The following is a 15,843-nucleotide window of genomic DNA, read 5'->3' on the forward strand; positions in this document are numbered from 1 at the left end:
TTTTTATATTTTTAGTAGAAGTTTAGTAGGGTTTTGCCATGTTGGCCAGGCTGGTCTTGAACTCCTGGCTTCAAGTGACCCTCCCCCCTCAACCTTTCAAAGTGCTGGGACTACGGGTGTGAGCCACTGCATCCAGCCTGGAAAATCGTTTTGTTACAATTTTGGGCATCATTCCAGATTTCTCCTTTTCTTTCTTGCCTGTCGCATCTTTTTTTTTTTTTTTTTTTTTTTTTTTTTGAGACGGAGTCTTGCTCTGTTGCCCGGCTGGAGTGCAGTGGCCGGATCTCAGCTCACTGCAAGCTCCGCCTCCCGGGTTTACGCCATTCTACTGCCTCAGCCTCCGGAGTAGCTGGGACTACAGGCGCCCGCCACCTCGCCCGGCTAGTTTTTTTTTGTATTTTTAGTAGAGACGGGGTTTCACCGTGTTAGCCAGGATGGTCTCGATCTCCTGACCTCGTGATCCGCCCGTCTCGGCCTCCTAAAGTGCTGGGATTACAGGCTTGAGCCACCGCGCCTGGCCTGCCTGTCGCATCTTATTAGTCCCCAGATTCTATTGATTTATTCCCATCCATATGCTTGAACTTCCTCCATTCCTATTCCCACTGAATTGGCTTTTTTTTTGGAGATGGAGTCTCACTTTGTCACCCAGGCTGGAGTGCGGTGGGATCTCAGCTAACTGCAACCTTGGCTTCCTGGTTTCAAACGATTCTCCTGTCTCAGGTGATCCGCCCACCTCAGCCTTCCAAGGGCTAGGATTACAGGCATGAGCCGCCGCACCCGGCCTGAATTGGCTTTTTAAGACCTCATCTTCCACGAGAAAAATTGTTAGTTATGTCTCACACCTTGTTTAGCTTCTGAGTTATGTCTCATGCCTTGTTCAGCTTTGGGCTCTCATTATTATTATTATTATTATTTTTTTTGAGACAGTCTTGCTCTGTCACCCAGACTTGAATGCAGTGGTGTGATCTCGGCTCACTGCAACCTCCGCCTCCTGGGTTCAAGCGAGTCTTCTACCTCAGTCTCTGGAGTAGGTGAGACTATAGTCGCACGCCACCACACCTGGCTAATGTTTGAATTTTTAGTAGAGACGGGATTTCGCCATATTGGCCAGGCTGGTCCCGAACTCCTGACCTCAAGCAGTCCGCCCGCCTCAGCCTCCCAAAATGCTGGGATTACAGATGTGAGTCACTGCGCTGGGCCCGGTCTGTCCTTTTTACTGCTGCCAAAGTGTGTCTCTGGCCTAAAATCACAGCAGATGTCTGCCTAACACATCAAAACCAAACCTTTTGGAACCTATTCTCTGCCTGACACTTTGCTGTTCTCATCCAGTGCAGTCTTGGAACAAAGTACCCATTAGGGTTATCTGAATTCCTTATTGTGCTATGGCATTGCCATTGTGCTGTTATTACTCAAGTTTTGTGGACCTGTGCCCAGAAGTAGAATTATTGAAACAAAAACATTGGTGTCATTTAACATTTTTGAGATGTTTTCTTTAGTTATTTTCCCTGCAGGGTTATATGATATTTTGATTTATAAGAAATATATGCTTAGTCTTTATACTACTTCTGGCACAGCTCCCAAAACGTGTGGAATCTCCAAAGTGACTAAGTGTCTTTTTGTATGCTAATGTATTGACCGATGGCTGGGAGCTCTTAGTAGCCTCCAGACAGAGGCTGGTTGCCAGGAGAACCAACCACTTGATGAGAGGGTTAGAACTTTTATTCTGACCTCTGGGAGGGGAGAGGAGCTAAAGGTTGTTGATCTCCGGTGGCCAGTGATTCAGTCATGCCTATGTAATCAAGTCTTTTCTTTTTTTTTTATTTTTTATTTTGAGATGGAGTGTTACTCTGTTGCCCAGGCTGGTGTGCAGTGGCATGATTTCGGCTCACTGCCACCTCCGCCTCCCGGGTTCAAGCAATTCTCTGCCTCAGCCTCCAAAGTAGCTGAGATTACAAGCCCCTGCCACCATGTCCAGCTAAGTTTTGTATTTTTAGTAGAGTCAGGGTTTCACCATCTTGGCCAGGTTTGTCTTGAACTCCTGACCTCATGATCCACCAGCCTCGGCCTCCCAAAGTGCTGGGATTACAGGCATGAGCCACTGGGCCTGGGCTTTTTAAAATTTTTTTTTGGAGATAGGGTCTCTCTCTGATGCCCATGCTGGAGTGCAGTGGTGTGATCTCGGCTCACTGCAACCTCTGCCTCTGGAGTTCAAACAGTTCTCTTATCTCAGCTTCTTGAGCAGCTGGGACTACAGGCATGTGCCACCACGCCCGGCTAATTTTTTGTATTTTTAGTAGAGACGGTTTTTCGCCATGTTGGCCTGGCTGGTGACAAATTCCTGGCCTCAAGTGATCTGCGTGCCTCAGCCTCTCAAAATGCTGGGACTACAGGTGTGAACCACTGCTTCCTGACACTGTCTTATATTTTGTGTAACACTCAGCCTCCTTGATCTGTCTTTATAGTTGATAGACACAAGTACACAAAACTATTTTTCTACTGTAAGGAAATTGGTATATACATGATGATAAATGATCCTTGACACCTGGGGCCTACTCCTAATGAGGGATAAAATGGAGTTAGGGGCATTGGAGAATGATGAATGGGAGAGGCTACAGCCCTCTGTAGTTGGCATTCTGCTGTGCTGCTAAGGCTGGCTTTAGAAATAACAGCTTATAATTAGAACTGTGATTTGTGTCTGTCGTTTTCTTTTCTTTTCTTTTTTTTCCTGACACAGAGTTTCTCTCTAGTTGCCAAGGTTGGAGTGCAATGACGCGATCTCGGCTCACCACACCCTCTGCCTCCCGGGTTCAAGCGATTCTCCTGCCTCAGCCTCCTGAGTAGCTGGGATTACAGGCATGTGCCGCCATGCCTGGCTAATTTTTTGTATATTTAGTAGAGACGGGGTTTCTCCATGTTGGCCAGGCTGGGCTCAAACTCCCGACCTCAGTGATCCGCCTGCTTTGGCATCCCAAAGTGTTGGGATTATAGGCGTGAGCCACTGCGCCCGGCTGTTATTTGTGTTTGTTAAGTAGATTCTTTACTTCTCTAAGTAAGAGAAGAAACACAACACTCCCCCCCCGCCCACCCCACCGCCCCGTATTGGGCTGTGTATGAAAGACTTAGCAACAATTTAGACATTTAGAAAGCCCAAGCCCTTTTAATGCAAAGCACCGCCTTTGGCTTTTTGGTGCCCACCTGAATTGTGGCCATAGAGGCTTGGAAGCCATAGGTTTGGCCGGGGGTGGTAGGCTATCACAGGTCACCTGCACTTGGCATTCTGCTGTGATAGTGTTCTAGCCAACTGAAGACTTACTTAGTAATACCTAGCAAGCAGTTAATTTAAGAAAATTTAAAAAGAACAACGCCAGTGTTCTGGGGCCTAATAATACAGATTGCTCCCAGCTTCTCATAGTAGCTTTTGAAAGTCTTATTGTGGTAATATTTAGGCCATAGGTTGTGTTTGCCTTTTGATGCCAGCTTTAGAACCAGTTAAGTATGCATGATTTTTGGGTAGGGAGTGGTAGAGGTGAGGACAGGGAGAGCCTACCTTTTGTTCATTGTCTGAATTATTTTGCTATCAGGAACTGAAGACTAAAATCTGACCAGATCCACTGGAACTATTTTCTGAGAATCATGTATGTGTTTGACCCATGGGAGTGTCTGCCTCCCCAGCCAAGTCATGTGAAAAATGTTTACCACCCACCTGTCCAAGAGGAGGGAGTGAACAAACAAGACTTGATATTACATCTTTGAAAAGCAGAGTTGAAAGAATTGATAAAATAAGTGCCTACTTTGTTTTAGAGGTGTATTTTCACCATGGTTACTGACGCTGTTTTTTCCTATCTCCCAAAGACCCTTGAGAGAGTCCGTTGCCACTAGCTGTAGTTTTCTTTCAAAAGAACCTTCCTAATATATCCTTGTCACTGTTTCCAGGAAAGATTTTACGTTACTTTTCTCAGTCCCAGAATCAGCGTTCTTTTCTTTTCTCTTCTTTTTTTTTTTTTTGAGACAGAGTCTCGCTCTGTTGCCCAGCCTGACTGGGATGCAGTGGTGTGATCACAGCTCACTGCAAACCCCCGCCTCCCTGGTTCAAGCGATTCTTTCACCTCAGCCTCCCGAGTAGCTGGGATTACACGTACACGCCACCACGCTTGTCAAATTTTTGTATTTTTAGTAAAGACGGGGTTTTGCCATGTTGGCCAGGCTGGTCTTAAACTCCTGACCTCAAGTGATCTGCCCACCTTGGCCTCCCAAACTGCTGGGATGACAGGCAGGAGCCACCGTACCTGGTCAGTTTTGTTTCTTTAACTCTCTTATAGTAGATCTTTCCCATTAGAGGTAAGTTATAAGCACTAAAAACCCTAGCTGCTTCTCCCTACAGTGGATAGGTTCTACTTTTATTTCATTAATAAGCTTTTTTCCCTCCTGGCTTTGACATAAGCTGACAAAACTGTTCTTAAATTGGTCAAACTTGTTTTGTTTTCATTTTTATTATTTCAAAAGTTTTAAAATAGAGACAGGGTCTCACTTTGTTGCCCAGGCTGTAGTGCAGTGGCTGTTCACAGGTGCAATCATAGTTCATTGCAGCCTCCAGCTCCTGGGCTTAGGCCATCTTCTGCCTGAGCTTCCTGAATAGCTGGCATTTTAAGCATGTGCCACAACACCCAGCTTCATTTTTATATTTTAGAAGACAGTATGTTTAAACAGAACATTAAAACAATTATTTACTTATTTTTGGAATATGTAATACATTTTATTGTTCAGAGTCTGAAAGATATAAAAAGGATGGGGTCAGCCTGGGCAACATGGCAAGACCCTGTCTCTACAAAAAAAAATTTAAAAATTATCCAAGTATGGTGGCATGCACCTGTGGTCCCAGCTACTCCAGAGGCTGAGGCTGGAGGATCATTTAAGTCCAGGATGTAGAGGCTGCAATGAGCCATAAATGTGCCACTTCAGTGTGGGAGTCTCAAAAAAAAAAAGAAAAAGAAAAGGAAATTCAGAGTGTTGTTTACTTCTGACTTACATCTGGCAAGTACAGAGATAATCTTTGCCGATAAAGTTGTTTCCACTTTATAGCATACTTTTCTATCTAAACAAACAGGTGTGTTTACCCCATTTGTAAATTTTTAAAAATGCCAACATTTTATACCTTCCTTTTTTTTCTTTTTTGAGACAAAGTTTCGCGCCTGTTGCCCAGGCTGGAGTGTGATGGCATGATCTTGGCTCACCACAACGTCCATCTCCCAGGCTCAAGCAATTCTCCTGCCTCAGCCTCTCGACTAGCTGGGATTAACAGGCATGCGCCGCCATGCCCGGCTGATTTTGTAATTTTCAGTAGAGACAGGGTTTCTCCATGTTGGTCAGGCTGGTCTTGAAATCCCGACCTCAGTTTATCCGCCTGCCTCAGCCTCCCAAAGTGCTGGGATGCACCATGCACCACCTTCCTTTTTTCAGCTAATGATGCCATTATATATCACAACATTAAAAACTTTCCCTACCTATTTATTTATTTATTTATTTATTTATTTATTTATTTATTTGAGATGGAGTTTCGCTCCTGTTTCCCAGGCTGGAGTGCAGTGGCATGATCTCAGCTCACTGCACTCTGCGCCTTCGAGTTTCAAGTGATTTCTCCTGCCTCAGCCTCCTGGGTAGCTGGGATTACAGGCGCCCTCCACCACACCTGGCTAATTTTTGTATTTTTAGTAGAGATGAGGTTTTACCATGGTGGCCAGGCTGGTCTCGAACTCCTGACCTTGTGATCCACCCGCCTGGGCCTTCCAAAATGCTGGGATTACAGGCATGAGACACTGTGCCCGGCCTACCTTTTTATTTTATGACAGCAGTCGTTTTTAATTGTTTGGTTATATTGTAATTTATTTTATTACTTCCATATGAATTTCCAGTCTTTTACTGTTATCAGTAATCCTTTAGTGGGCATCCCACAGAGATGCGCAGAACTTTGTCCTGTAATGTTCCATTATAGCAAAAGAAAACCTAAGCGTATGTTACATTCAGTTGTGTCTCTTCGGTTTCCTTTAATCTGGAATGGTTAGTGGATCTTTCTTTGTATTTCATGACAGTGACTTATTTTGTAGAAAGTCCCTTGAGTTGGTTTGGTCTGATGTTTCCTCATGATTCAATTAAGGCCATGCATTTTTGGCCAGAACATCACAGAAGTGATTCTGTGTTGTTCATTATACCAGAAGGTGTGTGGTGTCAATTAGATTCATTACTGGGTGTGTTAAATTTAAGTATTTGGTTAAGGTGGTGTCTGCCAGGTTTCTTCACTGAAGGTTACTAGCTTTCCCTTTGTAATTAACTTGTGCTGAGATACTTTGAGACATTGTAAATGTTGTTATTTCTCCGACTTGCCTACTTTAGCATCCGTGATGATTCTTGCCTGATTCTTTTTCTTTTCTGAATCTGATGTATGTCAAATGGAGATTTTTAATTCTGTCGTTCCTTCCACTTTGGTAGTTGGTTTTCTTCTAAAAGGAAGAGATTTTTCTTCCATCCATCTCACCATGAAGTGATGGATTCTTACTTTATACTATTGCTTATTTTGTTGCTAAATTTTGTTGCCAAATTTGACCAGTGGGACCTCTCCTTCCAGCCAACTCTTGTGTTCTTCTAACATGACTCCATCACTCTTTCAGTACATCCTTTTAGGACACAGTAAGATGATGTAGGTTCATTTTCTAATTTCACTGACTGCCCTGGCCTTGGAATCAGCCATTTATTTCTCCAAGGAGCACTGGATTCTTTTACTGGATAATATTTAGAAGTCAGGATCTGTGTTTCAGAATTATTAACCGATGTCTCTATGGAAAAGAAGCCTACTAATCAGAGTTGGATATTTGTTCCTTTTGTCTTTAGCCAGAGGGTACTACTAAATGAGCTTGATGACTGTTCAAGTTACTTTGGTCAGTCACACCCCTCCCTCCCCCTCCCCCACTCCTGCCTTCCCTTCAGTCTGGATCTCTTATTTAGTTGAAATATGTTTTCAGTTTTGAATTTAGGGTTCCTGACATCCATGTTGATTTTTTTTTTTTTTTTGAGACAGAGTCTCGCTCTGTTGCCCATGCTGGAGTACAGTGGCACAATCTCGGCTCACTGCAACCTCAGCCTTCTGGGTTCAAGCAATTCTCCTGCATCAACCTCCAGTCTTCAGCCTGTAGCTGGAATTACAGACGTGTACCACCACGCCTGGCTACTTTTTGTATTTCTAGTAGAGACAGGGTTTTACCATGTTGGCCAGGCTGGTCTCAAACTCCTGACCTCAAGTGATCCTCCTGCCTTGGCCTCCCAGAGGACTGGGATTACACACGTGGGCCACCACGCCTAGCCAGTTGATTTATTTTCGTTTGTGTGCGTGCATGAAGTAGTATGAGAAACACTCACATGGTCCCAAATTGTGCATTATACGAAAAGGTACATTTCCTTTTCATTCATTCATTCATTCATTCATTCATTCATTCATTCATTCATTTTTTCCGAGACAGAGTCTTGCTCTGTCGCTCAGGCCAGGGTATAGTAGTGCAGTCTTGGCTCCCTGCAACCTCCGTGTCTCAGGTTCAAGCGATTCTCCTGCCTCAACCTCCCAAGTAGCTGGATTACAGGCCTGCACCGCCACACCTGGCTAATTTCTGTATTTTTAGTAGAGACAGGGTTTCAGGCTGGTCTCGAACTCCTGACCTTGTTATCCACCTGCCTTGGCCTCCCAAAGTGCTGGGATTACAGGTGTGAGCCACCGTGCCTCCGGCCAAAAAGGTACATTTTTTTTTTAACCTTATTCCCTCTCATGCTCTGTAGGTAACCAATTTCATTAGTCTCTGGTTTTTCCTTTCTGTGTTTCTTTTTGTTCAAAATAAACCAATATATGTACATGTATATTTTCTTATATATTTCTTACACATAACAGTATATTACAGATACTCCTTTGCATTTTGCTTTTTTTACTTAATAATGTGTCCTGGATTTATAAATTACTTCATATCGATTCATAGAGATCTTTTTCATGCTGTGTGTGTATGTTTTTTTTGCGTGTGTGTGTGTTTTACAGTTGCATAGTACTCTGCCGTATAGATGTACCATATTGTCTGTGTTTGGGCATTTCAGTGGCTTCCAATATTTTGTGATTAACAGACAGTGCTGTAATAAATAACCTTATGCATGAGATTTTGCGTTGTTGGAGGTATAGCCTAAGGAAGGATAAATCCTCAGAAATGAGATTGCTAGGTCTAAAGGTAGTTGTCTATGTAGTTTTGTCAGCAATTGCATTTCTTCCAGCAGGATATGCATGCTTGCTTCTTGACAGCCTCAAAAAACGAGTGTCTTATAACTTTCTCAGTTTTGCTAATTTATAGGTGAGAAGTGGTATCTCATTGTAGTTTTAATTTGTTTGTCTCTCATGAAACTATGGTCTTTTAAAAGTTAAACTTTTTTTTTTCCTTAGACGAAACTGCAAAGGAAATCCGAATTGCTTGGTTGGTATTGGTGAGCATATTTGGTTAGGAGAAATAGATGAAAATAGTTTTCATAACATCGATGATCCCAACTGTGAGAGGAGAAAAAAGGTAAACCGTCATTTTTTAAGCGATTGCTATTATGCTATGTTTTTGTTTTTGTTTTTGCTTTTGTTTTGGGCCTGTGATCAGAAAGCTCTACTGATTTCAGGTAACCTGTGCAGCTTTAAGATAAGTAGTAGAACTTAAGGTTCTAAGCCACTTGAATTGGAACACTTCTTAATGATATGCTTTAGAACAGGCAGCTGCGTAATTCAGTAAGCCTTTAAATAATAGTTTTTAGTTTGAATGCTGATTCTATGTTTGCTTTAACATTGCATGTTTTATTTCGAAATCTTAAAGCCTCTTTAAAGGAGATGGTAATTCAAGGGAACAAACTCACGATGATAGCATTTTGCTTTCTAGGGCTTGTATTTTGTATATAATTTTGCTTTTTAAAAATATACATTAAATTTTCTAAACATAAAGCTTAGCGTTCACGAAATAGCCAAGTTTGTTGTATAGATATTTTAATAAAAGAATAATTCTTTATAAGGTCAGGAATTCCCAACCTTATCTTTGGAAAAAGTTGCAGCCAGTTCCCTCTACCACCCCCAATCTTTAAAATCTCTAGAATATAAAGGAAGTTTTCTGCATAAGTTTTACTTGGTCATTCTACTGAATGCTGGCAGTTTAGAAATACAGCAAACATAAAACCTATATACGCTTGTTCAAAACCGATCTTTTCTAGAATCCACTGTTCTAATTTTAGATTTAAGTGGCTGGAGAAGACGATATGCTAGAGATGAGCAGTGATGCTGTCCGAAGTCTTTTTCACTCCTGTGGTCAACCCAAAATGGGGCTTTCATGAAAATTATGCCCCACTTCCAGCCAAGAGAAACTTAAGGTGGCTATACCATGTTGGTTGTGACAGTCTTACAAATTTTTAATCTGAAAATTTAAGAATAATGCTTAGAAATGTATTGTTTAAAGGACAGTGGATTTTATAATGATAAATTTTGTATTTTGTAGAACTCGTTTGTGGGCCTGACTAACCTCGGAGCCACTTGTTATGTCAACACATTTCTTCAGGTGTGGTTTCTCAACTTGGAGCTTCGGCAGGCACTCTACTTATGTCCAAGCACTTGTAGTGACTACGTGCTGGGAGACGGCATCCAAGAAGAAAAAGGTGGGTGAAAGGGGTGGGGGAGAGCTCTCTTCCTGAATGTTTTTTTAACTTTTTGTTTTTTTTTTTTGAGTCTTACTCTGTTTCCCAAGCCGGAGTGCAGTAGCGCCATCTCAGCTCACTGCAGCCTCTGCCTCCTGGACTGAAGCGATTCTCCTGCCTCAGCCTCTCGAGTAGCCGGGATTACAGGCGCCCACCCCCACGCCCGGCTAATTTTTGTATTTTTAGTAGAGACAGGGTTTCACTATGTTGGCCAGGCTAGTCTTGAACTCCTGACCTCGAGTGATCTGGCTGCCTCGGCCTTCCAAAGTGCTGGGACTACAGGTGTGAGCCACTGTGTCTGGCCTAAACTTAATTTTTTTTGTTGTTAAGACAGTTTCACTGTTGTTGCCCAGGCTGGTGTGCAATGGCACAATCTCGGTTCACCGCAGCCTCCACCTTTCAGGTTCAAGCAATTCTCCTGCCACAGCCTCCTGAGTAGCTGGGATTACAGGCATGCACCACCGTGCCTGGCTAATTTTGTATTTTTAGTAGAGACGGGGTTTTTCCATGTTGGTCAGGCTGGTCTGGAACTCCCGACCTCAGGTGATCCGCCCGCCTCAGCTTCCCAAAGTGCTGGAATTACAGGCGTGAGCCACCATGCCTAGCTTAAACTTATTTTTTTTTTATAGAGACAGAGTCTTCTCTGTTGCCCAGGCTGGTCTTGAACTTCTGGCCTCAATCAATCCTCCTGTCTCGGTCTCCAAAAGTGCTGGATTACAGACATGAACCATGGTGCCATGCCTTGAATAGCTTTTACCAACCTGCAAAGCCTTTGCACCCCAAGGAGTAACATTTTATCTTTATTTTACAGATGATATATTGACTTGCTGAAAGCCACAGTTGGTAGTAAGGATATAAATATTCAGAGTCTTTTTAGAAGACAGAAGCCACACAATAATTTGAACAGAAAAGGTTTTCTTTTGTTTGTTGTTTGTTTTTTGAGACAGGGTCTCACTTTTTCGCCCAGGCTGGTGCAAACACAGCTCACTGCAGCGTCAACTTCCCAGGCTCAAGCAATCCTCCTGCCAGAGCCCCCCAAGTAGTTGGACCTACAGGCGTGCACCACCACCTCTTGCTAATTTTTGTATTTTTTTTTGGAGACAGCGTTTTACCATGTTGCCCAGGCTGGTCTCAAACTCCTGGGTTCAATTGATCCACCTTCCTTGGTCTCCCAAAGTGCTGGGTTTATAGGCATGAGCCACAGCTCCTGGCCTTAAATAGCTTTTACTGGCCTGCAGTGCTTTTGCAGCCCGAGGAGTAATATTTTATCTTTATTTTGAAGATGATGTATTGACTTGCTGAAAGCCACAGTTGGTAGTAAAGAGATAAATATTTAGAATCCAATTAGAAGACAGAATAATTTGAAAAGGGAAAGTTGAGAATTAATAACAGGAAATTAGAGAAATGAGGAATTGGTTGATAAAAGTTAAAGAGGATTTTAAAGAATACAAGGACAGCAGATACAGGGAGCAGCCTGTATCCCTGGGGCTGAAAGAGAACATCCAGCAGGCAGTCTGCCACCCCCATGGCCCAGGCTTGAGATCCAGACCTCTTTGGACACTGCTGGGATGCACTGGGTGGCTGAAAAGGTGCTGAGATGCCTCCTGGGCATCCCTACTGGAAACTGTCTATGAGAAGGTGCTGGGCCCTGGAACCCCCTACAGAGTCACCTGAAAGAGTGTCCGGGAGGCCGTTCACAGGGTGGTCATTCGAGAGGAAATGCCTCACTGGAGGCACTGTACTGTGACGCTATTAAAAGAGGTGCTGGGGAAGCTGCTGACCACTGTTAGGTGCAGGAACCTGGAGCCCTGGGAGAAGCTGACCTGCAGCAGGCTGGTGAGGAGGCACAACTAAACTCTGCAGTGCCCTTCACTGATAAGCCTTACTTTCTTGATAACTGGCAAAGGTCAAGTATTTGCAGAGCCCATCTCTCATCACTGAGCAAGCAAAGAAGGGTGGATTTGGAGCTGAGAAGCAACAAGTTAATAACTTAAAGAAGATAAGACTTTGGTCTTCTGGGCTCTTAAGATCCATGCTTTCTGTTCATCCCCTGCACTAGCTCGTTAAAACTTTCAGCTCTAAAATTCTAGGGTTTTGTATTCTTCACTTGAGTGTGAATTGCTGTGCTTGAGATCCCAAGTCCACATTAAGTGAACTTTAAAAAATCATGACTAGACACTGTAGTCATGATTGCTGTTGTTGCTTTAATACAGGTAGGCTCTTGCCTTTGGGGAGTGTATGTGGACAGTCCTGGCTGCCTCATGACGTCCACAAAACGTAGTTGCTAATTCTATTTCTTTATTTTTTCTTCCCAGAGTCTCACTGTTTTGCCCAGGCTGGAGTGCAGTGACACGATCTCAGCTAACTGCAGCCTCCATCTGCTGGGTTCAAGTGATTCTCCTGCCTCAGCCTCCTGAGTAGCTGGAATTACAGGCGTGTACTCCCATGCCTGGCTAATTTTTGTATTTTTAGTAGAGACGGACGGGGTTTCACCATGTTGGCCAGGCTGGTCTTGAACTCCCGACCTCGTGAACCGCCCGCCACGGCCTCCAAAAGTGTTGGGATTACAGGCGTGAACCACCATGCCCCGCCTTGAGCCACTATGCCCACCGTGTTTTTTAAAGTTGTTTTTTTTTTTGTTGTTGTTTTTAAAAGAGTCTCGCTCTGTCACCAGGCTGGAGTGCAGTGGCATAATTTCTGCTCGCTGCAACCTCTGCCTCCTGGTTCAAGCTATCCTTGTACCCCAGCCTCCCAAGTAGCAGGGATTACAGGTGCTCACCACCACACCCAGTTAATTTTTGTATTTTTAGTAGAGTTGGGGTTTTACCATGTTGGCCAGGCTGGTCTTGAACTCCTGACCTCAGTTGATTCGCCTGCCTCGGCCTCCCAAAGTGCTGGGATTACAAGTGTGAGCCACCGTGCCCAGCTTTGTTTTTTGTTTTTGAGACAGTCTCACTCTGTTGCTCAGGCTGGAGTGCAGTAGCACAATCTAGGCTCACTGCAGCCTCTTCCTCCTGGGCTCAATAGATGCTCGTGTCTCAGCCTCCCAAGTAGCTGGGCTTACACGTGTGCACCACCACATCCGGCTAATTTTTGTGTTTTTTTTTTTTAGTGGAGACGGGATTTCTCCATGTTGGCCAGGCTCGTCTTAAGCTTCTGGTCCCTGCTTTGGCCTCACAAAGTGCTGGGATTACAGTCATGAGCCACCGTGCTCAACCTTTTTCTGGGTTTTTTTTTTTTTTTTTTTGGACATGAAGTCTCGCTCTGTTGCCCAGGCTGGAGTGCAGTGGCAGGATCTCAGCTCACTGCAAGCTCCGCCTCCCGGGTTTACGCCATTCTCCTGCCTCAGCCTCCCGAGTAGCTGGGACTACAGGCGCCCGCCACCTCACCCGGCTAATTTTTTGTACTTTTTAGTAGAGATGGGGTCTCACCATGTTAGCCAGGATGGTCTCGATCTCCTGACCTCGTGATCTGCCCGTCTTGGCCTCCCAAAGTGCTGGGATTACAGGCTTGAGCCACTGTGCCCGGCCACCTTTTTCTTTTAAAGTTTTAAACTGATAATAAAGTATTAATCTTGTTTGGATGTAGGGGTGTTTATGTTCTCATGTGAAGAGGAAGTACCAGTTTTTGAAAAGAAAAGTAACAACTTAAAAAAACCCAAATTTATATTTTTGTTTTAATAGATTATGAGCCTCAAACAATTTGTGAGCATCTCCAGTACTTGTTTGCTTTGTTGCAAAACAGTAATAGGCGATACATTGATCCATCGGGATTTGTTAAAGCCTTGGGCCTGGACACTGGACAACAGCAGGTAAGAACTGAATTTTTTTTTTTTTTTTTTAAATATTCAGAGGTACCCAAGCATTCCTTAGAATGTTTATAAAGGTAGATGAAGTAGCATGCTTTTTAAAAATTAAATTTTTTCTATTTTGAATCAAAGCCTTTATTTACTGTCCAATATTTTACACAATATACTTGATTCCATTTATGGAAATTCATATGTGGGCACAAACTGATTGAACATAGCTGTAGCCCCGTTTTGAAAATGTTAAGTTGAAAGTATAGGTAGATTCTGGAATGTTGAATATATTACTATTTGTAGTAGAAGTTGAAAAGCACGATATGATTTTTCTTTTCAATAACCTAAACTTGTAGGATGCTCAAGAATTTTCAAAGCTCTTTATGTCTTTATTGGAAGATACTTTGTCTAAACAAAAGAATCCAGATGTGCGGAACATTGTTCAGCAGCAGTTCTGTGGAGAATATGCCTATGTAACTGTGTAAGTCTGTTTCAACTTTTTCATGGTACATTTTGTTCTAAGACAGTTGCTCATATGTTAACTATTTTTCAGTGCAGTTCCAGGTTATAGCTTTAGTGGGTTGTCATGGGACTTGAAATATTTATGGTAATACATTTCCATGGGAACACATAAACAAGTGACTTGGTAATTGCAGTTGAACCCATCCGGGTGTTAGGAATGGTGTCTGGGTGAGCTCTTGCAATCTGCTCTTGCTTTATGGCTGTGTGGTATGAGTTAAAGAGGAAGATTGGAACTGGCTAGAATACTAAAAGTAAATGTAAAATGCCTGTTAAAAAATTCGCATGAGTACAATGTACAGCATTTGGGTGATGGTGACACTGAAACCTAGACTTTCCCACTGTGCGATATGTTCATGTAACAAAACTGCACTTGTACCTCTTAACATTTATTTTAAGCAAATTTCTCAATTAATGCTTAGCCTCACCAGTCACTTTCTGTTTTTCTTTACTTTTCTTTTTTTTTTTTTTTTTTGAGATGGAGTCTTGCTCTGTTGCCCAGGCTGAGTGCAGTGGCGTGATCTCAGCTCACTGCAACCTCCACCTCCCAGGTTCAAGTGATTCTCCTGCCTCAGCCTCCTGAGTAGCTGAGATTACAGGCGCGTGCCACCACGCCCTGCTAATTTTTGTATTTTTAGTAGAGACAGGGTTTCACCATCTTGGTCAGGCTGGTCTCGAATTCCTGACCTTGTGATCTGCCCACCTTGGCCTCCCAAAATGCTGGGATTATATTTCATTTTTAGTATACATAATTTCTGTGAAAGAGAACTAATGAAGGTTATAAATGCTTTTTTCCATCTTTCTAGGATGTAATACAATATAACTTTGTTGCTTTCCACACTCTGATTTGAATTTTGTCATTCTATTTTATTATAGTTGCAACCAGTGTGGCAGAGAGTCAAAGCTTTTGTCAAAATTTTATGAACTGGAGTTAAATATCCAAGGCCACAAACAGTTAACGGATTGTATCTCGGAATTTTTGAAGGTATTCACATTTTGGTGTATGTATTGTTCCTGCCCATTAACAGTTAAATAGTATGCTGAATGCTATTCTGTTTTGATTTAGTGACTAGAGCTTTTATTGTGTCAGCTTTTTCTATATAAGAAGCGTCTCTGTTTGTGTAATGATTCAGAAGAAACTTTATGGAGTACCAAAGCAGGCTGTGTCTTAAAAATAATTTTGCTTATTTCAAGTTATTTTATATGTAAAGTTATGTATGTGTGAAAAGATATTATTCTGTGAGTGGGTAGTGGGGTATTGAAAGAACTCTATGCTCGGTTATCATAAAGGTAATTTACCTTGTCATGCAGTGAAAACTAGAATGTGTTAAATACGAAACTTTTTTACATTGATAAGGTCATTCTGCTTTCTGTATATTTAGATTCATGTGGAGATAATTCAGTGATTCTGTTCTAAGTGGAAAACTGCTAAGAGGAACCCTTTGTTGTCAAGCATGAATGTATACATAGCGTAATAGACAAGCTTATTATCTAGCTAGCTAGCTGTCTTCAGATATATTTTGTGCTTTCTTACTTCCTCAGCTCATCCATAAGCATGCCTAAAGTAGTCATTGAATTCATTTCGCTGAAGTTTTTTTTTTTTTTTTTTTGAGATGGAGTTTCTCTCTTTTTGCCCAGGCTGGAGTGCGATGGGACAATATCGGCTCATTGCAACCTCCGCCTCCTGGATTCAAGTGATTATCCTGCCTCAGCCTCCCGAGTAGCTGGGATTACAGGTGTAGGCCACCATGCCTGGCTTTTTTTTTTTTTTTTTTTTTTTTTTTTTG

At 42.7% G+C, this 15,843-nt stretch overlaps 1 protein-coding gene across 3 annotated transcripts in view; it reads left to right on the plus strand.

The window, feature by feature from the left end:
- The window catches only part of USP48 (ubiquitin specific peptidase 48), a 111,735-nt gene that overhangs the window by 20,756 nt on the left and 75,136 nt on the right, over positions 1–15,843 (plus strand). For 2 of the 3 annotated variants that reach the window (XM_026455940.2, XM_026455941.2), the window contains exons 2-6: positions 8,462–8,582; positions 9,543–9,699; positions 13,422–13,549; positions 13,894–14,018; positions 14,933–15,041. In XM_026455940.2, the coding sequence (XP_026311725.1) occupies positions 8,462–8,582; positions 9,543–9,699; positions 13,422–13,549; positions 13,894–14,018; positions 14,933–15,041 (640 nt within the window). Of the gene's footprint in view, positions 1–8,459; positions 8,583–9,540; positions 9,700–13,421; positions 13,550–13,893; positions 14,019–14,932; positions 15,042–15,843 lie in introns of those variants that run through there. The other variant, XM_026455942.1, reaches the window with a different exon arrangement.

Source organism: Piliocolobus tephrosceles, chromosome 1 (genome assembly GCF_002776525.5).
Source record: "Piliocolobus tephrosceles isolate RC106 chromosome 1, ASM277652v3, whole genome shotgun sequence".
Lineage (NCBI taxonomy): Eukaryota > Metazoa > Chordata > Mammalia > Primates > Cercopithecidae > Piliocolobus > Piliocolobus tephrosceles.